This window comes from Myotis lucifugus, unplaced genomic scaffold, assembly GCF_000147115.1.
Source record: "Myotis lucifugus unplaced genomic scaffold, Myoluc2.0 scaffold_1444, whole genome shotgun sequence".
Classification (NCBI taxonomy): domain Eukaryota; kingdom Metazoa; phylum Chordata; class Mammalia; order Chiroptera; family Vespertilionidae; genus Myotis; species Myotis lucifugus.
In genome coordinates, this window is record NW_005872492.1 from 31,205 (window position 1) to 55,763 (window position 24,559).

Sequence of the window (24,559 nt, forward strand, 5' to 3'; positions counted from 1 at the left end):
GCTGGGGGTGGGCCAGGGCACCAGGCGTCTCTAGTGGCCACCATGGCTGCTGGGCTGAGGTGGTCTGAGCTGCCCACAGCCCAGGCTGTACCCCTCGTGTGGATGGAAACTCCTCCGTCTTGGGGTGTCTGTGTGACTGTGACCAGGGCAGGACTACGCCTCCAGGGCCCTCCCCATCTCTCGCTGCCCGCAGCACTCCCACTCTGAGGGGCCACAGCTTAAAAAAGAGCTCTTTATTCCACATTGCCCAATATTTTTACACAAGTAAAATAAAATGCATTTTTTCTGTATATCGCGGGCCGGCGGGAGGCCGTGTTCTGGAACAAACACTGCCGCTGCTCTCTGTAAACATGATGGAGTGGAGATGGGGGAGGGGAGGGGAGGGAGGCGTCCATCAGGGAGGGCCTGGCTCCCGGTGCTGGCTGGCAGCATGGAGGGGACCCCGTATGTACACACACCTGGCTACTGAGGAAGGCCTTGCTCTCAATCCGGGGGGCTGGTCAGCAGGGCCTGAGCACGGTCCACAGCACCAGCGCCAGGCCAAGGGGGCGAGGCTGCCGGCGAGCCAGTAAGGGCACCTGAGCCCTCTGCATCGCCAGCGCACTGCCCCGCTGCCGCTGACCAGCGGCACTGCTGCGGTGCGATCTTCCTGGCCTCCGGCGAGGCCCCACGGTGGGGGCGCCTGGTGGCTCAGAGCCCTGGGGCCGCAGTCCGGTGAGCGGGGGCTCGGCCGAGCCAGGCAGGGTCCCAAAGGGGGAGTCGTTGATGTGCCTCGGGCCAGAGGTGTTGCCTGCAGGGCTGTCACCGGGCGGCACACGTCCCTTCAGCGCATTGCCAGCCGAGGCCGGACTACCGGCCTCCAGCACCGAGGCCTTGTCCGCGGCGTCCGGCTGGCAGCACTTGGGGAGCCCCAGCAGCTGCTCGTCGGCAGGCCCGCCAGTCCAGATAGCACGGGAGGGCCCGGTGGCCGTGGCGCAGCCTTCTAGGTCAGTGGCCGCCAGGCGCTTGAGGTCTCGACCAGCCAGGCGGCGGGGCAGGCTGCAGGGCAGCTCGGACGAGGAGCCGCGGAACTGCTGCAGCCAGGCCCAGAGCGGGCGGGCCCGGCAGTCGCACACCCAGGGGTTGTCGTTGAGCCGCAGGTACTGCAGGGCACGCAGGGGTGCCAGGGCCTCCGCGGGCAGTGCCGAGAGGTTGTTGGCGAACAGGTAGAGCGTCATGAGGCGGCCAAGGTCGCGGAAGGCGTGCGGGTGCACGCGGGCCACTCGGTTCTGGTGCAGCAGGAGGCGGTCGAGGCTGTGCAGGCCGCGGAAGGCGCGCTCGGGCACGCCGGGGATGTGGTTGCCATGCAGGAAGAGGTGCGTGAGGTTGCCCAGGTCTCGGAAGGCGTCGTCAGGCAGCGCCTGCAGCCCGTTGTCCTGCAGGTAGAGGTACTGCAGGGCGGCCAGGCCACGGAACAGGCCGGGGCCCAGCTCCTGCAGGCCGCAGCGGTCCAGGTGCAGCGTGTGCAGGCGGCCCAGGCCGCGGAAGGTGGTGGGGTCCACGGCGCGTAGCTGCGCGTTGTCGCTGAGGTCCAGCTGCTCCAGGAGGGCCAGGCCGGCGAAGGCGGTGGCGTCGATGTGGGTCAGCGCGTTCGAGTGCAGCCACAAGATGGTGAGGTTGCGGCAGGCACGGAAAGCGGTGGCCGGCACGTGTGTGATGCGGTTGCCATGCAGGAAGATGCGCTGGCTGGCCACGGGGATGTCGGCGGGCACGGCCTGGAGGCCCTGCTGAGGGCAGCCTGTTGTCACCTTGGGCTCGTTGTAGCACACGCAGGCTCCTGGGCACGGAGCCGCCACCCGCCACACCTGCAGCCACAGCACCCAGGCCAGCAGCCGGCTCCCTGTGGGCAGAGGAGAGGGCGGTTAGCTGGCAGGGAGCCCTGTGTGGGTAGGGGTTGTGCGGGAGCACAGGCTGCCCCAGGACATGCTGTCACCCCTGGGAACTCAGGTTTCCTGCTGTATCTGTCACGTGGAACCTACTAGGGCCCGTGGTCGGCAAACTGAGGCTCTCAAGCCACATGCGGCTCTTTGGCCCCTTGAGTGTGGCTCTTCCTAAGCCTTAGGAGTACCCTAATTAAGTTGATAACAATGTACCTACCTATATAGTTTAAGTTTAAAAAATTTGGCTCTCAAAAGAAATTTCAATCGTTGTACTGTTGGTATTTGGTTCTGTTGATTAATGAGTTTGCTGACCACTGTACTAGGCGATCATACGTTCCCTGGAAGAGGCTAAGGCCTCGGAGCTGGAGGCCAGTATTCCAACCTCGGTCAGCAATGTCCTCCATGAGCATGTGCCATCGGTGACAGCCCTCCAGGCAACATCTGGCTGGAGGCACATCAGCGACTCCCCGTTTGGGACCCTGCCCAGCTTGGCTGAGTCCCTGCTGATGGCACTGACTCCAAGCCACCAGGGCTCCAAGCCACCAGGGCCTTCTGCCACAGGCCCTCACATGCCGCCTTGGGGTTAGCCAGGTCCTGGCTGGGGCCCCCTTGCAGGCCTCCCAAGATGGACACGCACCTGCAGATACCATCTCGGGCTCCAGCAAATGCAGTCTCTGGGCTTCCCTGCTGTCCCTGTGGGTCCCAGCACTGTCCCTGGCCTGTCCCCAGCCCCACAGGCCGGGCTGGGGGACAGGCTCTGGCAAACACTCGAGGGCCAGACTGGCAGAGTCCCTCCGAGGAGCTCTGAGCTGAGGCTCATGCCCCGGCCTGCCAGGCAGTCCGCTGCTGGGCCCTCTTAGGCTACAAGAGGGGTGGGGCTGTGGCTCAGACTCTGTGCCCCGCCCAGGCTCCTGGAGACAAGGAGGCCCAGGGCTGCCCCAATTCGGAGGAGGCCTCCCGCCACAGGGAGCTGTGCTTAATGAGGAAACTGCAGGCACCAGGCAGAGCCCCCAGTGGTCCTCCTGCAGGGGCCTGGGGTTCCACCAACTGGGTCCCAGCAACAGGGTCAGGAGGCTGGACGCCTGAGGGCAGGTGGGTCCAGGGCTCAGAAGGGCGAGCCCCCTCCAGGCAGGCTGCTCCCTCCTCTACACTCGCAGCGGCTTAGAGAGCTTCCTGCCTTGGCGTGGAACACCTGCAGCCTCCTCTCTCAGCCTCATCTGCCGCCTGATCTCCTCCCCAGGTGAGCAGCTCACGCCTTCCCAGCCCAACAATCCTTGCACAACCCCAACTGCCCTCAAGCCTCCTGCCCAGACACATTCTCAGCGCGTTCTACTCCAGCCCCAGGGGGCTACACCCCCATTCCTCCTCCCCCATTGAGGGGCCAGACACACCTGGGGCCTCACCAGTGACCTACAATAGGCAGGAGACCCATCCAGAGGCGATGCATCCAGCCCTGGTCTCGCCAGCTAAGCGCAGTGCCTATCATCCCGCCATCAGAGCTCCCCTCTTTGAACGCTGAAGGTCCTCTCTGCCTTCAGGAGTGAGTCTATTAAAATGGGACCCCGCCCTGGGAGGGTTAGGGCTTATCAGCTAACATGTGAGTTATCAGCTAACACCTGCACTGACAGCGAACACCTTCCTTGGCAGCTAGCTAAGCACAGGATTCTGCAGACACGAGCAGGGCTGAGTGCTGGGGCTGGAGCCAGGAGAGAGGAAGGAGAGGACCGTAGGCTAGCTTCCCCCACCCCGAACCATGACCTTGGGGCCCCCCACCCCTGCTGGGTCCTCTCTGCCTGGGCTGGTCCAGACGCTCATCTTGAGCTCAGAGCCTCAGCCAACTGGCATGTACAGTGGTCACAAGGGGTGTGCCCTCCTGGGGCACGCTGGTCCCCAGGTCCTGGATGCCCCCTCCCCACAGTCGGGGGACCTCCTCTGTCCCCTGTCAGCTGCTGGGGACCTGGCAGCCTCAGGACGGGGATCCAGAGAAGCAGGCCGGGCCCAGGACCGCCCCCCTCAAGCCCTGGGCACCCCTCCTGGCTGGCCATGGGCGGGAGGCGGAGGGGCACCCTGGCTGTTGTCTATTTGCACAGCTGACACCCCCTCTGGCTCTCCTCGCAGAGCCTCCTGGGGAAGCCAGGCCTCATGATGCCAGCTCCCACCAGCATCTCACCTGCTGTCAGGGGATGTAACTGTGCTAGGAAAACACACTTCCTGTTTCTGAGACCTCGGTGGAAGAGCAAGACCTGGGTGGGGGGAGGGGGGTGCAGGTACTCACCGACCTGGCCAGGCTCTGAACCTTCCTCAGTACCGAGGGCAGGCCGCACCGTGACCGCGCCATGCCGCCAAGTGCACATGCCACAGACCAGGCCGCACGCCGACCCGCTCTGTCACCAGCCACCCGTCATGACCACGCCTGCCACATGCCACATCACCTGCCCAGTGCTGTGGCTCCCAGGCCTGCAGCTATGGTTTGTGAACTTGGTTGGGGTCAGGTTCAGCTGACTTCCCCAGCATAGGAGCCGGCTGCTCTGGCCTCCAGCCCTTGCCCATCTGGGCCCCCAGGAGACTTGAGCTTGGGGCTATATCCGCTCTAAGAATGCTCCAAGCACGGTTCCCGGGCTTGGCTGCCCCGCCCTGGGAGTGGTTGGCAGAGCGGCCAAGTGGCCCGGCCCTGCCAGGAAGCGGGCATCAGGCACAAAGACGCAGCTCCATTCTCGCCGAGCCAATTGCTTTCCAGAAACCAACTTCTGAGGCTCAGTCCTTCTGCACAGACCCTGCTGTCAGCGCCGGAGCGGGTGGTGGGCTCTCTCCTCGCAGCAGCTACAGTAATTGGCTCCAACCCGGCCCCCCTTGGGGCCTGCCCGCTGGTCTCCATGGCAACCCCTCTGCTGAGCAAGCATAAGGGGGCATCTTTTTATGAGATAATCAAACCCAACTTTGCAGTGTGGGTTCATATTCCCAGCAGGGGGTTGGGGATACCGGAGACCAAGCCGGGGAAATGGGAGGGCATTTCCTGGCCCCACCCCAGGGGCTGGACTCAGTCACTCACCTGACCCCTCCCACACCCACGGTGGACTGCCACCCCGAGAAAGCCTCCCCTGTCCGGCCTCCCCATCCCATCCTTCCACCTGTCCCCTCAGCCTCTCCCTCCATCCTGTCCTCCGTCTTCCCCGGCCTCTGCAGCCCCCTGCGCCAGGCCTTTCTGGCCTCTAGGTCTGCCCTCTCGCTGGTCCCATCTGCCCATCAGAGGCCCCAGGCTGCACCCTGCCCCACCTGCCCACCGGCTGCAGCCTGGTCGCCTGCCTGCCCTCAGCCTCATCTCCCACTTGTGCCAGCCTCACTGGGTCCTGGTCCTCAGTGAGCACCCAGTGCCAGTTTCCCTCCAGGCACGTGTGGTGAGAAAACAGCCCTGCTGCGCTCTGGCTCACACACACGGGAACCACGGCGCACACAGGGAACCAGATCACAACACGCCCCTCCGAAGCCCCTGTGGCCGTCATGACCCCACACCAGGCTGCCAGGCCACCTGAGCCACCCACAAACCCAAACCAGTCCCACGGGCCTCCAGGCCCCCTGAGCTACGTGCAAACCCAAACCATCCCTCTCCCGCCATCCCTAAAGCCTATTCTCTTTCCTCAGGCCTCAGTGCAGCGCCCTCCATGTGGAGCGGCTCCTGCCTTAGCCCAGCTCTGGCTCAGAAGCAGTGGGCACAGGGCACGGTTGGGGGAGGACTGGCCACTCCTGCCTGGGGCAGGGGTAAGACAGTGACCGGATTCTAGATAGGACCCCTCTGTCAGGGTAACCAAACTGGAGCTGGAATGACAGCTGAGGAGGCCATGGATCCAAAGGCCCCAGAGCCTGGGAGGCATCAGGCCTGGGCGTGGCCCTGCAGGACACCTGCTCAGTTCACCCTGCTACTGCGCCTGCTCAGCAAAGGTTCCCCTTCATGGTCACTATGTTGGGACAGGGGGAAAGGGAACCTGGAGAGGTACAGGGAGGGGAGAGGAGGGAGGTGGAAAGAGGAGGAATAGGGAGGAAAAGGGAGGGGAGCCAGGAGGGGTAGGAAAGTCTGGGGACTCACCACCAGCCGCAGGGCAGCAGGCAGTGGGCAGGTGGCTGCTGAGATCAGCAGCTCAGGAGTAGGATGGCCAGCCAGGGGGCTTTGGTGTGTATCCTGGCCCCCACAACTCCAGGGCCCCCCAGCCTGGGCTGAGGTACGCAGGGGTGCAGCTCCCCTTGAGGTCCCATGTGGGTGCTGCTGCCCCCACCCAGTGAGGCTACAGAGAGAGCCCAGGGCTGGTGGCCTTGGAGTCCCAGAACATTGGTTCAGTGCTCCCCCGCCCCCCCCCCCCCCCCCCGGTTTCGATGCTTCCACACTGCAATGGGGTGGCAGAAACTCCCACCTCAGGGGCTGTTATGAAGGTCCGACAGCTGGTATAAAAGGTGTGAGTCCGAGCTGCATAAGAATCAGTTTTCTTTTCAGTATCATGAGCCCATTTCACAGATTAGGAAACAGAGGCAGCAAGTAGTTAAGACCTAGAGAAGGTTTTACAGTGGTTCTCAACCTTCTGGCCCTTTAAATACAGTTCCTCATGTTGTGACCCAACCATAAAATTATTTTCGTTGCTACTTCATAACTGTAATGTTGTTACTGCTATGAATCGTCATGTAAATATCTGATATGCAGGATGGTCTTAGGCGACCCCTGTGAAAGGGTCGTTCGACCGCCAAAGGGGTTGCGACTCACAGGCTGAGAACCGCTGGTTTAGGAGGAAAGGTGGGAGAGTGAAGGAGCTGCAGCGCGTCCATCCCAAGCCTGAAGAGTGGCCACTGTGTGACCTCGGCAGGAGTGGGGCCCAGGCTGTGTGGACGTGGACAGGTGCCAGGGCACCTGGCTCCCTCCTGTGTCATTGGTGGCTGTGAGGAGACATTTCTAGGAAGGCTCTGAGCTGTTACCTGCTCCCTCCACCCCCAGCCCCCACCCCCCCGGCACGGGAGGCTGGGGTCAGTAGGCTGTAGAGGGGCTGGGCAGCTAGAGCACAGCCAGGACATCAGTCAACTCAGGACCCTCTCGAACACCAAACCATCCGTGAAGGGTCACGGAACAGACCGCAGTTACTAGGCAGAACAGGAGGCCATAGCTCAGCACACTAAGGCCAGAAATAGCTCCAGTCGGGGGTGGAGCCGGTGGTGTCCACATGCCGCAGAGGGTCAGGGCAGCGCTGTGCTCACACGCGCTCCTGCCCTGTGCCAGCCCTCCACCAACCAATCCTCTGCCTTCCATCTGTCCCCACCTCAGTCTTCACTCGCTTCTCACACTCGCCACCCACCTTCCGCCCGTCCTGGGGCCCGCAGGCATGTGCACGGGCAGCGTGCATGCTCATTGCACTTCCCAGGCCCTACCCCGACTCCAGGTGCTGGGGGCGGGGGGGGGAGTGGCAGCAGCTCCAGTGGGGGGCAGCCCACCCTGGAAGGGGTGTGGCTGACACCCCTGTTGCCCCCTGTGCCCTTATTGATCTTCTCAGGGCAGTGGCTGCAGGAGTGGGCCTGGTCCATATGGGCCAAGTCACCGCCATGGCAGGAGGGTGCTGGAGCCAGGGCTGGTCAGTTTCCAGCCGAGCTGTGTGCAGTGGAGGAAACTGAGGCAGAGCCTGCCTGCTGTCCCACTGAGACTCAGGCAGAGCTGGCAAGACCGGCCTCCTGAATGCACTTGGGCACAGGTGGACCCAGGGCCAGCAGGCCAGGCCCAGGCTGGGCCCGTCTGTCTGCTAACTCTCCGAGAGTTCTAGCTTATGTACCCATTTTACAGTTGAGAAAACGAGTTTGGGTGGGGGAAAGCCGCTTGCTCACAGCCCCTGGGCTGGGAGCATTCCTAAGGTCATGGCGCCAGGCCCACGAGAGACCTCACCGGGCAGTAAAGAGTTAAAGCTCCCCTACCCCCACCTTACCCATCACCCTCACCTCAAACCCAAGCTCTATTCTCCCTCAAAATGTCCAGCCAGTACCACACCTGGGAGGGCAGCCCAAAGTCCCTTTCAAGTCAAGGAAACCGAGGTTGGCAGGGGAGGGGCCTGGCCCACCGGAGAGGTGGAGGCCAGAGGGAACGCCCTGTGACTGGGGCCTCCCTCCCTCCCTCACTCACTCACTCAACCTTCGCTCACTTGGCCAAACGCATCAGGTGCTGTGCTGGGCACTGAGGCCCGAGACCAGGATGAGACCCTGACTTGTGACAGTGTGATCCAGGAGTAGGATGAGCGCAGGCAGTCACCCTGCCCTGCGGCATGTACCACGTGGGGGATTTAAGGTGTCGCAGAACCCTGAGCTGGCTCCAGATGTCAGAGGATGCCAGGGGAGGAGGCCTCGGGCCCACTGCCAGGGGCAGGGTCCAGGCGGACGGTCTGATGATCAGGATCCTTGGCCTGGAGACTGGGACAAGGCTGGGCTGCTGGCCTGGAAGGCTCTGGAACCTCGCCCTGTCCAGCCCACAGGTCTCTACCTGCCCACCTCCCATGGCCCGCGCTCCAGGGAGCCCCACGCTAGGGGCTGGGGACACTAGCATCTGGGGGCTCTGCCAGCTGAAGATCTGTCCACCCCAGGGACTTGGCCAGCATCCCTTCCACGCTATCAGGCCACCAACACACACCTGCTGCTAATTACCCGGAGAGTTCTGTTTCCACAACCGGCTCATCAGTTTCTTGGCTAATTGATTCCGACAGTCATCAGAGGATTGAGACCCCAGAGAACACTAACGGTAAACCGGCCGGTGGCTGACATGCCCCTGCCCTGGGGGTGCGGGGCAGGGGGGGCTCAGGAGAGGGGCACTCCTGGTGCTAGGGCCTGGGGTCTGCCTTGCTACACATCTGCCCCCACTCCGAGCTGCTCGCCCTGACTCCTTCCCATCCACCCATCCCTCCTCTTCCCAGGACCCTGCATCTGCCACCTACACAAAGCTGACCAACCTTGTGAGGCCCAGAGTGCACAATCTTGTGAGGGCAAAGAGCAGGAGCACACAGTCAGGCTGCACACAGTAGGAAAGCACACTCGGAGTGCACGCCACATGAATGCACACTGAGGGTACCTACTCGGGCACAGGCTATAGGAAGACATCATTGGGGTGCATGCTGTAGGAACACGCACTCGGGGTTCATGCTATAGGACCACATACTTGGGGTGCGTGCCATAGGAGTACACAATAGGAGTGCACTCTTGGGCCTTCTGTTGCCGAGGCCTGGGTGGGTCAGGCCCAGGGGCAGCAGACAGCAGAGGGGTTGCTGTGGCGAGGCGGGGCTAACCTGGGAGCCCCCCCCAGGAAGCAGGAGAAGAAGGCTGGTGGAGGAGAAGACCGGAGGGCATATCCCCACGTGCTCTCGAGCCCTCGGCACTTGTCAAACATCACCAACAAGGCAGGCAGGCGGCCTCTGCTCGAGCAGGATTTATTCTGCTATGAAAAGACAAGTGCAGATCTTGGGAGGCCCTTGTCGCGTCGCCCTCTGGGATCAGTCCCTCTGGCCTCTCAGCCGCCTAAGGTCAGCCCCAGTCTGGGTGGAGCGGCTGGATTGCAGCCCTTCCGAGCTGTCCCAGAACAGCTGAGCTCTCACGGACACGGAGCAGGGGGCTCAGGGGCTCTGAGACCGAGCTGGGGTTTGCAAAGGTGGGAGCAGCCCCGTGGAGAAAATGGAGAAGCCCAGTGCGGACTGGTGAGTGTCAGGGGTGCAGTGCTTTCCAGGGAATGAGGGTTTCGAGGCAGAGAATGACCTTCACAGCCTGAGATTCTCCCATTGGAGTCACCACCAGCCAAGGCCAGGCGACCACCACGTTCAGGTGGCCAAACTGCAGCCCTTGTCAGAGCCAATGGGCCCTCGAATCTTCTATTCCAGTGGTTCTCAACCCTCTGGCCCTTTAAATACAGTTCCTCATGTTGTGACCCAACCATAAAATTATTTTCGTTGCTGCTTCATCACTGTAATGTTGCTACTGTTATGAATCGTCATGTAAATATCTGATATGCAGGATGGTCTTAGGCGACCCCTGTGAAAGGGTCGTTCGACCGCTAAAAGGGTCGCGACCCACAGGTTGAGAACCGCTGTGGCATCCAGCAAGCCAGCCCGCCGGCTGCTGCCTATCTGGCAAATAACGTGTTGTGGGCGGGCAGTCCCACCTGTGTGCTTCCTGTGGCTGCTTTAGAGCTGCCCCAGCGGAGCGGAGTGGTCCGACACGCCGCGCGGCCCACGCAGCTGTAATTATTTAGTACTTGGCCATTTAGAGAAATAGTTTGCCCGCCTGGCTTGTGATGGAAGCGTGGCGAGCGCCAGCTGAATGTGGGGGCTGCTGCCTTCACCTTCACCACGGCCTCACGGAGGTCACCCAAACCCCCACCCAACGAAAAGGAGACTGAGGGTCAGAGAAGGCCACTGTCCGGCCGAGGCCACACGGCAGGGATGGACAGGGCCTGGCAGCATCTCATGGGGCTGGAGGGTGGTGAGGGGAGGAGGTGAACCTGAAACAGCCCACAGGTCAAAAGAAAAACAAGTATTTGGCTAAAGAGGCCGTGGGAGGGCTGGCCATCAAACGCGCGCAGAGAGGACAACTTAAAACACAGACAGAACCGGAGTGTCTGTGAGGAGAGAGGGAGGACGGCTCCGGGCACCGGGCACTGGGAGGAGGCTCCCATCCCCAGGCCCTGCTGGGGAGGAGGAGGGTGACGCTTCAGGGAGACGTGTCTATGGGGAGGTAGTTTTGGGGGGCAGGGGGCTCTGGGGCCACAGCCCCTCCACACCATACCCGCCACCCCAGGATAATGTGCCCTCCTCTAGGGAGTCTGCAGCCAGGTTGCCCTGAGGGTGGCTCGCTGACCAACTAGCATTACACTGTCCACTTGGGCTGGGAGGAGGGGAAGCAGCTGGTCAGTTCCCAGGACGTCAGGGGTCCGGCCCAGCTTGATGGGATCTTTCCCTTTAAGAACAAAGATGGGACGACTCGGATTAGGAAAGAAGAGAGGCACCAGGGTGTGGGGTCCCCTTGTGACCGGGCCTCCCGACCCACCCTTCGGACCAGAATCTTAAAGGAAAGTGAACTGTGCAGGCCCACAGTCCTCCTGGCCATCCCATCAGCCACGTGCGAGGCCCTGGGGTCACAGGCAGCCAGGAGCTGACCCGGGGCCCCTAGGAATGCAGCCAGCCTCACGCGAGGACAGGGAGCTCCACGGGTGAGTGAGTGGTGGGTGGGCCAGTGCTGGCGGCCACCAGACACCCCTGAGCAGCACAGTGGCCCGGGGACACCCCATTCCAGCACCAGTGCCTTGATGCCGCAAGGGGCCTCTGGGACAAGTCTGTCTCCGGTCAGTCCTCTGTCCCAGCCCCAGCCTCACACAGCACCCACCACCAGCGGGGAGGGGAACAGGAAGGGAGGGGAGAAAGGGGAGAAATGGGATCCTTGGCCTCCCTGGGAATGGCCCCAGGTGCAGACTTCCCTCATCCCACAGCACAGTGAGGGGGTGACTGTCAACCCCACTCCTCAGACAAGGGCTCTGAGACTCAGAGAGGTGGGGTGAGCACAGAGCACCATGAGGTCAGGGTCCCGGGCTCCACCCCACAGTCCCAGGAGGCCAGAGCAGAACCTGACTCCCAGAGACCCACACAGCAGGAAGGGGCAGCTGACCGCCACCCCTGCAGTGGACCGGCATGTTCTGGGCTCCTGATCCCCACAGGGCCTTATCCTCAGCCCAAGCCTTCTGTTCCCTGGGCTGCTGAGGTGGGCCCTGGGGTCTGAGCTTTGGGCTCCATGCACCCCCTCCCCAAGTGGCTGGGGAAGCTGCCGGCCCACACTGAGGCTGCTGCCTGCCAGTGACATGAGGATGACGATGGGCCAGCCCCCGCCTCGCTGGGGCCCCAAGATGCCTCCAGCCTGGAAACCCCACTAAGCACCCACACCTGGGGCCCAGCTCTGTGGCCAGAGGGTTCTGCCTCCCCAGAGGCTGGTGTGGGCCTCTGCTAATCCGACCCGGTCAAGCCTGTCTCAGGTGAGGAGCCCAGGGAAGTGAGGCCCAGCTTCAGGGGTGGCACCCGGAGCCTTGCTGATTGTCTGCTTGTCTCAGGGCGGCTCCAGCCTGGCCTGGCGGCCCTGCTTCAGCCAGGAGAGGCGGTGTCTGGGTGGGAGGAGGGCGCAGCAGCCAGGCTGAGCTGCAAGCAATGCCTAGAGCCTCTTCCCCGCCTCCACCAAGCTCAGCCCCAGCGGAGAGAACAGACTCGCAGACAGGCCTGGAGCTCTCCCTCATGAGAGAGTCCTGTCTGCCCTTAGCACTGAGTCAGGTTGCTGCGGCTTCTCAGGCAACCCTGGCACACTCGGGGCTCCACCTCCCCACCCACCCACCACCCGTGTGGGAGACGTGTTCATCCCTGAGCCCCACGATGATGGGGACGGGATACATGCTGAGAGGCGCAAGGCACAGGTGACGGGCTGCTCCCCTGAAGAAACACCCAGAGAAAGGGGTGCCCCTACTGGGGCTCCTGCCTGGTGGCCCAAACCCTGCCAGTCTCAGCAGAGCATTCGATCCCCTTTAGTGCTTCCCTAGTAGGTGTGGCCAGGAAACGGCACCAATGGAGACAAGAGGGAAAATGGCTCTAGGAAGCCGAGACAGTGCAGGGAACAGATACAAGTTTGGGAAATCTAATCAGTGTCCTTGTAGGGATAGAAGAGGATTTAAAACAAGAACAGGGTGCCACGAACAAGGAGCCATCGGAAAACAGGAAGAGTGCCTGGAAGTTAAAAATAGAATTGCTAAAATAAAATAAAAAATCAATAGAAGTGTTAGAAAACAAGGTCAAGGAAGTCCTACAAAAAGAAAAGTGAATGAGAAAGAGGGGGGAAATGATGATATTCAGAAGACAGATATACAGGTCCAACATCTGTACATGGGGAGTTTCAGAAACAGAAAACAGAAGAGAAAAAAGTTACCAAAGAAATAATACCAGAAAATCTCCCAGAGCCCAAGACCTGGTCCTCCACTGGGCAAGTGCCTAGTACAACAGATGACATTCACTGCGCGATCTGAGGCCTCAGGAGGCCTGAGGCACCCAGACTAAAAGCTACATGGCACCAGGTTTCTCCACAGCACACTGGGCGCCCATCTGTTCATTGCTATGGCTTTAAAACTGCGAGGAGGAACTGTTTTCAACGTGGAATTCTGGACCAGGCCAAGGCAGCTTGAACTGATTGCTAACATTGAGGACTAATAGAATGATTCTTCACTGTGCCTTCCTTAGAGAGCTAGTGGGGGATGTGCTTCAGCTAAAATAGGACATAAACCCTAAAGGAGGAAAACATGGGGCCCAAGAAACATTGGGTGAGGAAGGGAAGTCCTGGGCGCTGTGAGGGGTCCAGAGCTCCCTGGTCCAGGTGGGGGCAGCGGGACAAACGCCTGGGGTGAGACCTCCTTGCGGTAAAACCAGAGGCCCAATAGAATGCCTGACATGAAGAGTAAGCACATGGGAGTGGCAGATAGGACAAGAGAAAAAAAAAGACAAAGTCAACTGTAAACTCCAGGAAAAACAAAAGGCCACACAAGAGTAGCGAAGAGCATTGATTTATGTGACCTGAGCTTGGAAACACTGGTTATGAATTAACTGAAGGTAGCAAGACAGCCACACTGGGGAGTGTGCTAAAGAAGAGGGAGCTGGGGAAGGAGCCATGGCAATGTGAAGGTAACCACCGGGAAAAATGAAGAATGAGGCAATAGTGGCTGCCTTCCAGGAATGCCAACTGATTTTCCAGACCAGCCTCTGAGGGCTGGGCGCAGGTTTTGACTTTGAGCGAGCTATAGTTGACCACAGCGTTGTCTTTCTAAAAAAGGCTGCACTGAAATCTCAGCGGCAGGGATAAATAAAAAGGAGAAAATAGAGTGTGTCTGCCCGAAGGTGGAGGCGAACATGGGTCAGAAGTAGGCGTCGCCCAGGTGCCGGAGAAAGTGGGGCTGAGAGCTCCAGCAGGGCGTGGCCTGGTGTCTGGTGCCGGGATGAGGCCCCACACGCTCCTCTTCAGCCCCTGCTCAGCCAAGGGTGGCCGAGTATGCCTCCCCCCTCCCCACCACCTCTCCACTTCCCCAGGGATGATCAGGCTCTTGGCTCCAGAAGCCTCTGAAATCCAGACATTTAAAGGGACAGCTTCCAGCCTGAAAGTCCATCTGTGTGCTTGGGCCTTCCACAGTCCTGCCGCCACTCCCCCTGACCTCTCCTCACCTCTGCCCTGCTCCCATCTCATAGATCTGAGCCCCCAACCCCAGACTGAGGACCCTCAGGCCCAGGGAAGGGTTCTCCGTGGCCGTGGCTGAGCACAAACAAGCTTCCTTTGGCTTCTGTGAGGGTCCTAATCATGTCTCTGCAACTGAACCCATGGCGCACAGGCAGGGGCGACGTGAATAAGTAATTGCTCTTTTATTAACAAGTGATAAATTATTCCCATATGATGGTATGTGATAACTCTTCCTTATTTGAAATCAATTTGGGATGGAAATGGTTGGCGGCTTCTCACCATCGAGGGTGGGAGAAGAAGGCGCCGCTGCCTCCTGGAAAACAGGTCAGTGTATTTCGGCTACTTCCTGAGGCGGATGCGCCTGGCGCTCCAGGCTGCAGAAGGGGGTCGGCTGCCCTGGGGGCGGAGCCAGGCAGGATGGCCTCATTTTCTCAGCATTTGCCCTGGGGACAAGTGAGAGGTCAGTGCAGGTACCCCAGCATGGCCTCTCCCCACCCTCACACCTGCCGGGAGCTCCCAAAGAAGCCTGGACGACCCCATCACACCCAGGGCACAGATGTCCCGGGAGCCAAGGATCAGGCTGGGGGAGGAGCCCCCAAAGCCCAAGGCCTTGCTGGGACCACCACAGGCATTGGCAGCCATGGCTGGGCCATGAGGGACTGGGGGATGCATCTGCAGGTCACATTCCATTCATTCCCCCATGGAACCCTGAGGACCAGAGCAGCTTGACCTTTCACCCCACAGAGGACCCCGCTGACCTCCCATACCTCCCTGCCCCGTAGGCCATGGCTTGACTTTATTAAGCCTGAAAAGGCATTGGCCTTTCCCCCCCAAAATGTTCCTAATGGTTTCACAACACCCTGCCCCCATCTGCATTCCCCATTCCTTCCTCCTCTAGCTCAACGCAGGAGGGTTCCAGGCATAAGCCCAGGCGCAGGTCAGACAGACCTGGTCCCCCGCCCAGTGCCGCTGGCAGACCCAGCCTGCTCAGGGCAGTGCCGTTGGCCCGGGCCTCGGCACCTCTTCTGGTTAAAACCCTGCAATCCACTGGGCAGGCAGCCAGCTGCCTCCCTCCCAGGTCAGGCCCACAGGAAGCCAGACCCCGCCTACCCACCCCCCTTCAGCTCCTCCCCAGCTGCCTCCCCCACAACCCTAGGGCTGCAGCAGACCCGTGAGGCTGGGGCACCCCAAGCCCAGCCACTATACCCAGCAAAGCTCAGATACCACCAGTGACCTTGGCCTCTCAGGCCTGGGTTTGTCACCTGTGAAATGGGAGGTTGGGTCTGAGAACCTGACAAAATCCCCAGGGGTGGGGGAACTTTGGTGAACTACCCCAGGGTCCCAAACACCCCCACCTCCGTCCACTGCCAGGGAGCCCCCTTCACCCCACATCTTGCTGATCCATTTAACAGGTGCTGGCTCTGTTTGCTTCTATCCGTTGCTCCTAAGGGCTTCATGGGGCAGCACCACAGCTGGTGACCAGCACACAGTGGGAACTCCATAAACGCTTGTCACGTGAATGCAAGAAAAGCCCACCACTACGGGCAAGTTTCAAGGTTGTGCAAAGAGCATTCCCTGGGGATGTCCAGGCCAGGAGAATCCATGGGGCACTGGGTGATTCGATTTAATGAGGTCCTGAGGTGGGATCCCGTAATGGGATGAGTCCTTCTAAAAAGAGATGCAGGAGAGCTGGTTTTCATCCTCTCCACGTGAGATCCAGCAAGAAGGTGGCTGTCTGCAAGTCAGTTAGAGAGCCCTCACCAGAACCTGACCTTGCTGCCCGTGGTCTCAGATTTCCAGCCTCCAGAACTGTGAGAAGCAATGTCTGTTGTTTAAGCCACGCTGTCCGTGGTATTTTGTTATAATAACCTGAGCTGATTAACCTAACTCCTTTCTTAAAATTCTGCTGTATTTCTCCAGATTTCCTGTAATGTACACAAACCGGTAAAATCGGAAGAAGTATTTTTAGTTTGTTCTATTTGGTCGTGTGTGCTGAACTGGACGGGGCAGCCCTGCCCTGGAAAAGGTGGGTGAGGCTACCCGAGAGCAGCAGGATCCCTCCCCAAAGCCCTGTGCCTGGGGTCCCTGCCCAGGGCTCTGCCTTAGTGGGGCCTCAGGCAGGTCTCCCAACCTCTAGGAACCATTCCCTCACCTGGAGAGTGGAAATAATGAGACCCACCTCCCAGGGGGCCCAGAGACCACACAGCTCCCGGGAACAGGCGCACAGTGAGTGCACAGGAAATGCCCAGCCCACCCGCCCTGCGGGAGCATCCAAAAAGTGCCTCATGTCGCCCCCAGCAGGGACCACGGTCCCCATCTGACTGAGGGGAGGTCAAGTCACAGTGAGAAAGGGCGTGCTGGTGCCTAAGCCAGCCTTACCCAGGCCCTGGCAGGCAAGAGCACTGGGCCTCGCCTTTGCTCAGGTAGCACCCTCAGGGATGCCCCCTCTGTTCTCAGACACACAACCTGAAGGGCTCTCCTCCCCAGAACCCCTCCCACACCTGTTCCCCTCCCACACTGCAGTCTGGCCCGAGGGGTCCTGCATGAGTGATATGCTGGGGGTGGGGGCCGTGTCTTGACCCCGCCTGGGCCTCAGGGCAATGTGGGGACAGTGAACACAGTGGGCCACCTGGGGCTGAAGCCGCAGCATGAAAGTCTGCAGCCCCTCCCTCCCTAATCCCCACGCCTGGGCCCCTTGGCACTGAAGAGGTTGGGCATGCCTATTCCGGCTTCCTGTGATCTGGAGGTGGGGGGACAGGGCTCAGTAGGGACACTGCCACACACACACACACACACACACACACACTGCCGCCACCCACCTCAGGCCACCCCAGGAGCCAGGCCAGGCTCAGGCAGCAGGTGAAGAATGGAGTCCATTAGGGCCACCATCTGTCTGGGCCATGACGGGGCCTCTCGGTGACATCCAGGAGGTATGTAGATAGAATATTTTTATGGGGAGAGTTTTTCTCTTGCCAATTTTCAAACAGGAAGCCAAACACTTGTCACACCTGTCCCCGCGTCAGCCTCTGCCTGACATAAATTGGGGCTGAGGCAGGGAGATGAAACACGGCCTGGACACGGCTGGTGTGCGGAGCCACGTGCCACTCAGCCGGGAGCGCATGGAGCAGCGGCCTGGCTTCCCGCTGAGGCTGGGCGGGAGCAGCCTCCACCGCATCCACTGGCCCAAGAGCCCTAGCCCCCCCCCCCTGTTTTTCTCTTGGCCCCCACAGGCTCTTCACCTGATCCCCATCTCCCTCCTCCTCTAGGGCCAGCCTGGGCCCACCCAGAGGCCCCAGCGCCCAGCCCATGCAGTGGACTGTCCCAGTCTTCGAGCTTCTGCTCCCTCTACGGTCCCCTCCCCCTCAGCCAGCAGCTCCAGCACTATATATATATATATATATATATATATATATATATATATACACATACATATACATATACATATATATATGTGTGTGTGTGTGTGTGTGTGTGTGTGTGTGTGTATATATATATATATATATATATATATAAATTTAAAAGAGAAGGGAGAGAGATATAGACACATCAATGATGAGAATCACTGATTAGCTGCCTCCTGCATGCTCCCTACTGGGGATCGAGCCCGCAACCTGGACATGTGCCCTGACCTGGAATGGAACCGTGACCTCCTGGTTCATAGGTCAACACTCAACCACTGAGCCACTGTGGCTGGGCATCCAGCACCTCTTCAAGACCCGGGGCCAGTGTGACTTGGGGGGTCCCGTGGGGGCCCAGGCCTCAGAGTCCTCACCACCCTGCCAGCACCCACAGAGTACGTTTCTCTTCTGCGGACCTTGTGGGCTTTGGGGTGTCTCCTTGGAACCGGGGGACCTTTAGGGTGGAAGGTGTCTCAAGAATCTAGGATTCTGCTGCCTGACACAGGGCTGGCCTGAACATAATGCTGGAAAGCACTTGCCGAGAGGATGGAGGGAGAAGTGAGTGATCTTCGGGGACCTGTCTGGGGCTCTCCCCAGCCGCCACCCTGAGTGTGCACCCTGGCTAATCCCACCAAGGATGGGAAGGGACCTCCCCCGGGGACGATGCGGGGGGTGTTACCTTCCAGGCCACACATCAGACCCTGCCATGTGGAGAAGGGGATGCTCACTGCGCCAGAGGGACAGTGATAGTCCTGTTGCTTTTTCAGTTGGCCTAGGGATCTTGGCCTTGGCTCCCAGAGAGACCTACCAGCCCAGTTCTTGCCAGGCTAACCGGCCACGTCTCACATGGCCTCAGCCCTCGGGAAGCCCCGGTAGCTGGGCAGGGGCAGGACCAGCCAGCTCTGTGCTCTCTGAGGACAAGGGCTGGGTCTGGATGTGTCCTGGGAGAGCAGGGAGGCCTCCCAGGGCAGAGGGAGGGATGTGGACAGCAGAGGGCAGGGGGGAAGGAACTTGGCAGGGTCTGGGATGAGTGGGGTGGGCACGAAGGCCACTCCAGGTTCCTGGCTGGGGTGCTCTGTGGAGGCAGGTGCAGAGCTTCCTGGATGACCTTGAGCCCCACCGCTCTCCTGGCCTTTCTCTGGAATTCTGCTTCGGGCCACAACTTTGGGAATGGGAGGTGGTTCTGGGCTGGAGGCCATACCCCAGGGGTAGGTGGCTAACCCTCCTAACCCTCCTGCTGCCCAGCCCACACCTGTCCAAGGACCAGGCAGGAGAAGGGGCCACCCCTCCCCCAGCAGCATGAGTGCAAAGAGTTCCTCCTCCACACAGTCCTGGCTCCCTATGCCCCGGTCCTCACTTAGGTTGGATGGACCTACTGTGTGCCTGGAGCTGCCACAGGAAGCCACCAGCCAGCCAGCCACCCCCACTGGTCATCACACAGCCCTTCCCCACTTCCTCCAGAGCCCGGAACCCGACATGCCTGGGATTTGGAGTGTTTTCCCACCCACGAAGGCACTGAGTCGGTCAGCAGCCCTGGATTACGAATGAGGCCTCTGGTGACCAGGAGAGGATGGGTGCTGCCCAAGGTCACACAGCAAGCTGACATTGCACAGGCTGATCCAACAGCTGCCCAGACTTGGAGGGGAGACTGCTGGCAGGTCCCTGAGCCTGCCCCATCTGGGCCCTGGCAGCAGGCGAATAAAGGCAACACCTCAACAAGGTCACCGTGGCTGGCTGGGGCAGACTGAGGACATGATGCTGGGCTCAGGCAATCGAGGGACAATCCAGGAGGGCTCCTGGGAGGAGGTGAGTGTCCCGGAGCCCCACCTTGGCCTGAGCCCCTCGGCGCTCCACCCGCTTCCTCGATGGGCCCCTCACCAGCTTCAGCCCCAGCCTGACATTTCCCGTGACATTTGCTGCAAAGAAATAGAGTCATAAACCCAAAGGTTAAATTTGCACATTGCCTCACGCTGCCAGGAGAAGCGCAGTCCCTCCACCCACCAGGTGCGTGGCTAGAGGGTTCGTGCACGATGGCCCGCCCATTCCCAGCGCCCGAAGGTCCCTTTCCCAGTCCTTCCCAGGGACCTCAGTCGCCTTTTCCCAAAACAAGTTTGTGGGTACAGCAGGCCCTGAAGCGTGCTGCACAGGGGTCCCACCCTACTGGCAAACCCGGAGCCCTGAGACACCTTCTGGTACAAGGAGCTCCGTCAGCACCACTTAACCCAGCTGTCCCAAATCTGCTTGACGACGAAACCCTTGTTCGATCCCCACCAACATGCCATGGAACTTCCATTCCACGCAGCAGGATCTGTGGCAGCCAGGTAGGAAGGCCCGTGCTGACCGCAGGGCTGAGGGGCATCCCCAGGGCACCGGGTAGGCTGCCTGAACCAAGCCGGGCCAGCTCCTGACACCCCAGCCCCTCTACCCACGCTCCCCATGTCCCCATCGGCCCAGTTCCGCCTGCCAGGCCCACCTGGTCTCTGCCCAGGCAGTACCTCCCCACCATTCCTCTGGCAGGTCTGCCCGCTGCCCTGCCTTTCAGATACACCTCCAAGGCCTGGCTGTCCTTCCTGTGTGTGTGTGTGTGTGTGTGTGTGTGTGTGTGGTGGGGGCACGAGGCTGTGGGAGGGTGTCTGATGGCTCCTCCTCCGTTCTCCCGCAGGAGGGCAGAGCTGCAGGCCCACATGGAGACAGGGCTGTCAGGACAGCTGCAGGGTGAAGGCAGAGGCTACGGGAAGGGGCCAGGAGAGAGGTGGCTGGAAGTGCCAGGGCTGGAATCCTGATCAGCATGGAAGCATATTCACTCACTCCCAGAGGAAAACGCAGAATCCGCCCAGGAAAGGTTGGGAGGGGCTGGGATCCAGAGAGGGGGTATGTGACCACACCTCCGGGGACCTCATGGGGCCTCCATGTGTGGCGTGTATCTCCCATGCCCAGCCCCACAACCACGGGCAGCAGAAGAGGCCAGGGCAGGTTCATAGAAATAATGGCGCATCCTCAGGAAGGGACTCTGCACACACCACTAAACCCATGATGCACAAGAATAGTCCCAATGTGCAAAATGTTTAAAATACAGCGACAAAAGAAGAAACTGCAGCACAAAACACCCGTATGGTGGGACCTGGCAGGCCCACGCACTCCAGGGATGGTGCCGGAAGATGCAGGGGTGTGGACAGCATGCTGTCCTCTGGCTAGGCTTCCATGTGCGGCTCTGTGACCACCTGCCCTTCAAAGAATTTAGTCCAATAAACTCAGGAGGCCCAAGGTCACATCCCTTTAACGGCCTGGCTCCGAGTAGGGTCTGACAGTCCAGGAACGAATGAATGAATGAATGAAAAAATGAATGCATAACTGAATGAGAGCATGTGTGGGGATCTGAATGAGCAAACAGTGTCTGGGATTGGGCTGCTGGAAGGTGCAGAAGCAGGCAGGCCACAGGGCAGGGGACACGGAGGGGTGCAGAGGATGCAGAGGCCGGGCCCTGAGAGGTCAGCTGTGGGTGGGGTAGCCAGGCAGCATCCTATGGACCTTGAGGCCCCGGCCCTGGGTGGCCACAGAGGGTCAGGCAGCCATGGGGGTGACGGGGTCATTGGTCAGGGCCTACCAGGCTGGGGATGGGGCACATGAAAGATACTGACCAGGCACAGTCAAAGGCCTTCAGGACCCCCACAACAGAACCCCACACTCACTGACACACTGGTTCCCTCACACACCATTCACTCACTCAATAAACTCATTCATTCTTCACGGAACACCTTCCTTGCATTGTGTTCCTGACCCCTTTCCAGATGCACAGACTGAGGCTCCGTGGAGACTTTCTGGCAACAGGCCCAGAAGAGCAGGGATCTCATCCCTGGGGGGGTGGATTCCTTCCGCTCCACCAGCCAGGACCCTCCTGGTGCTGTACCAGCTGCCAGAAATGTCTAAGCTACGAAGCCATGAATTCAAGGCCTGGGCAGGGAGCGAAGGAGGGGCCTGCGCTGCCTGTGGGTGAGCAGGAGGTTCCCGGCCTGGAGGCAGCAGAGGGAAGATGCACGGGAGTCAGAAACGGTGGGGGAGGCCTCCTGGGACAACAGAACTTCCAGAGCCCGGCACATCCACAAGCCACAAGCCCTCTTGCTTGTGCAGACCCCCTGGGCCAGGCTGTCTTCCCGAAGCCTCTCCCGTTCCTCTCCTCCGGGACCACAGGGAGAGGGCCAGTCCCGACGACAGGACCCGGCTGCCCATGACTCTTCCATCGAGAGAAACAGAGGCTCCGGGGTTCTGCAGGCTTCCTGCTAGTGCGGGGCAGCGCCAGCGTGGGAAATAATGTAGGTGTCCTCTCCCTCCCTGCTCCCCTACCTGCCCATGTTCCCCTCTCCAATCCCCTTGCCTTTCAGGGGCCTTTATTTCCCCCTCGGTAAATGGGCAGGAGGGAGGGGCCCTGTTGGCAGTGCAGGAGTTCCAGAGGACTTCCCTACATGGGAATGGCTGACGGGGGTGGGATGGTGGTCTTTCGGGTATTTTGAAGGTAAGAGACCTGCGGTCAGAACTCAGCGGGGGCCTCGGCCTTCAAGTGCCCCCAGCAACCACCGAGGGAAGCCTGATCACTGGCCCATGTCACAAATGAGGAGACTGAGGCACGGAGTGGTGAACTGTCACACTCAAGGTCAGAGCCCCCAGCGGGTGGCTGAGCCAGGACCCAAATCCAGGCCGCTGCTGTCCTGCCATCCCACACTCAGGAGCCAGGAGCCATCGCCTGTCTCGGTCCTCGAGTGGGAGCCTGCTTCTTCCGCACAGATGGAAAGACAGGCTGAGACAAAGGGGCGTGGCCAGCCTCACTGCCTGTCCCATCATGGGGCCCACCCTCACACACCTTATAAGAATGACTGGCTTGTCCCCATTCTACAGACGAGGACACTGATGGTGGCAGGGGAGCTGGCGCTGTGCCTCTGTCTCTCTGGGCCCCGGCCTGGAGTCCTCCTAACCACAGCGAGAGGGAGTCACCAACACCCTTACCTCCGAGCCCCACACCATACCCGAGGTAGGTGACACCTCACCATGGAGAGACCGAGGCACTGGGGGCAAAGGCTTCCTCAGGTCACCCTGGGTCAGCCATGGGGAGGGCACAGACCTGCACCCCGCTGAGCTGAGCAGCAGTCCCTGCTGAGCTTGCCGGGGCGTCCGGCCAATTTGTCCCTGTGTTGACCTCCAGATTTGAAATGGGCCTTCCCTGCCCAGGTGGGTCCCAGCCCCCATCGGCCACCACCGCCCTGTCATGGGGGGAAAGGAGGAGTGTCCGGGAGCCCTTCCACCTCACACCCTGGGCTGGGGCACCGAACTAGCCCCCAGCACACAGTCCCAAGGCCTCTGCTGCAGATTTGGGCAGAACCCGGCCACAGCCCACCCAGGCACACAGGGGCACCTACACCCGGAAGGAAAAAAGGCGCATGCTGATGTGTCCACAGGCACATATGGTCATGCGTGCAGACACACATGTTCACACGCATGCCCAGTTACACATATACAAACAGGCCTGAGGGGCTGTGGAGGGGAGACTCCGGGACAGGGGGCTGGCGGACAGAGCGGGACCAGGATCCTGTAGGCGGTTTCTCGCCTCCTCTATCTGTGAGCTCCAGCTGCCCAGAGCCTCCCCCTTAACACGTGCATGTAGGCACAGGAGTGGGTCCTGCCGGGGGGCGCCAGCGTGTGCTAAGCATGGAGATCACAGCAAGCATGCTATGTACATGTGTGTGTGGCCACGGGCATGCAGCCGGGGGCGATGATGCCGGGGTGCATCCCTAGCATGTGTGCACGTGCACACTGGGGCAGCCTGGCATGTGTGTGCACACGCGGTATGCAAGGGTGCAGCCCTTGTAGACACGTGCACGTGTAAGAAAACGTGTGTGCAGCCTGCGGCATTGTGGACATCAGCAGGGCAGCCCGTGGGGGTGCCAGGGGAGCACTCTTCCGGCAGAGCATGCAGTCGGGTCCCCAGCCCCCACTCTCAGGACTTCATACCAGGTAGGGGGAGGGGTCCCATGAGGGCTTCCAGGGATGAGGCACCGTGAGCCCCTCGGCCCAACCCGCAGGGGCCCTTAGGCTGCGGATATGGGGCTTGCCTGTCTCATGACTGGCCCCCTGGAGGGGCAGCGCAGGGCTAACCCCGCACCCCACCCCTCTGCTGTTGCCAACACCCCCATTCATGCCGCTGCGGCCTGACCCCAGGTCCTGAGTTGAGTCCAGCGGGGCAAGGGTGGAGGCGGTTGATGCCCCCAGCCCCGCTAGGTACCACGTTTCTGCACACATGGTCATTAACCCTTTCGTGGCCGGGATGCTCCAAGGCTGGACCGCGCCCTTCCAGTCGGCAGCCTCCACCCGGCCCGGCCCCGGCCCCGGCCCCGGCTTCAGAGGCCACCCGGACCCGCCGCCTCTGCCTCCGCCGTCGCCTCCAACTTTCCCGGGAAGCGGCAACTTTTCCTGCTGCCGCGGGCTCCGCCCTCCCGGGGCCGGGCACCCGCGGCCCCAGTCGGCGCACCACTGCGGTGGCCCTCACCGCCGCCGGTGACCCTGCCGCTGGCCTGGGCAGCCGGGACCGGCCGGCCCTGCAGCTCTGGGACCCCCCACTCCCCGCACCCAGCGCCCCACCCAGCGGCCGGCTCGGGCGCGGCGCAGCACTCACCTCCGCCGGGTGCCTTCTTCATCGTCGGAGTCGGGCGGGGCGACGTCTGGTCCGAACCTCACTTTGGGGCTGGCGCCCCTCTTCCCGCTTTCGGGTTCGCATCTAAGGGCCGCCGTACGGCTTGCTCCGGAAAGACAATAATAGATTTAGGTACGCTCTGCATCGCACGGAGGATGAACTGGCTGCCCCTCAACCCAAATTCAATGGCCGAACCGGCGCCGCGGCTCGCGGACGCACAAACTTTTAAGATAAAAATGGGGGATTATGTCTATAAAAATACCTAATTGCCAATTTAACATAGGTAAGAATGCTGAAGCCAAAATTAGTTACCCTTT

The 24,559-nt window shown here is 60.7% G+C and overlaps 1 protein-coding gene across 1 annotated transcript; it reads right to left on the reverse strand.

Moving 5' to 3' along the window:
• Positions 1 to 500: 500 nt before the first annotated feature.
• RTN4R (reticulon 4 receptor) lies at positions 501 to 24,255 on the reverse strand. The gene is made up of 2 exons (XM_014449821.2): positions 24,225 to 24,255; positions 501 to 1,879 (listed from the first exon to the last, which is right to left on the reverse strand). Exons 1-2 carry the CDS (start codon positions 24,244 to 24,246, stop codon positions 501 to 503), a joined length of 1,401 nt encoding a protein of 466 aa, XP_014305307.1. The 5' UTR covers positions 24,247 to 24,255.
• Between the last annotated feature and the right edge of the window lie 304 nt (positions 24,256 to 24,559).

Excerpts from the sequence above, each read along its gene's own strand:
- RTN4R (XM_014449821.2), bottom strand. The coding sequence starts at position 24,246 with ATGAAGAAGGCACCCGGCGGAG. Across the intron at positions 1,880-24,224 it reads GAAGAAGGCACCCGGCGGAG|GGAGCCGGCTGCTGGCCTGG; the intron begins GTGAGTGCTGCG and ends CTCTGCCCACAG.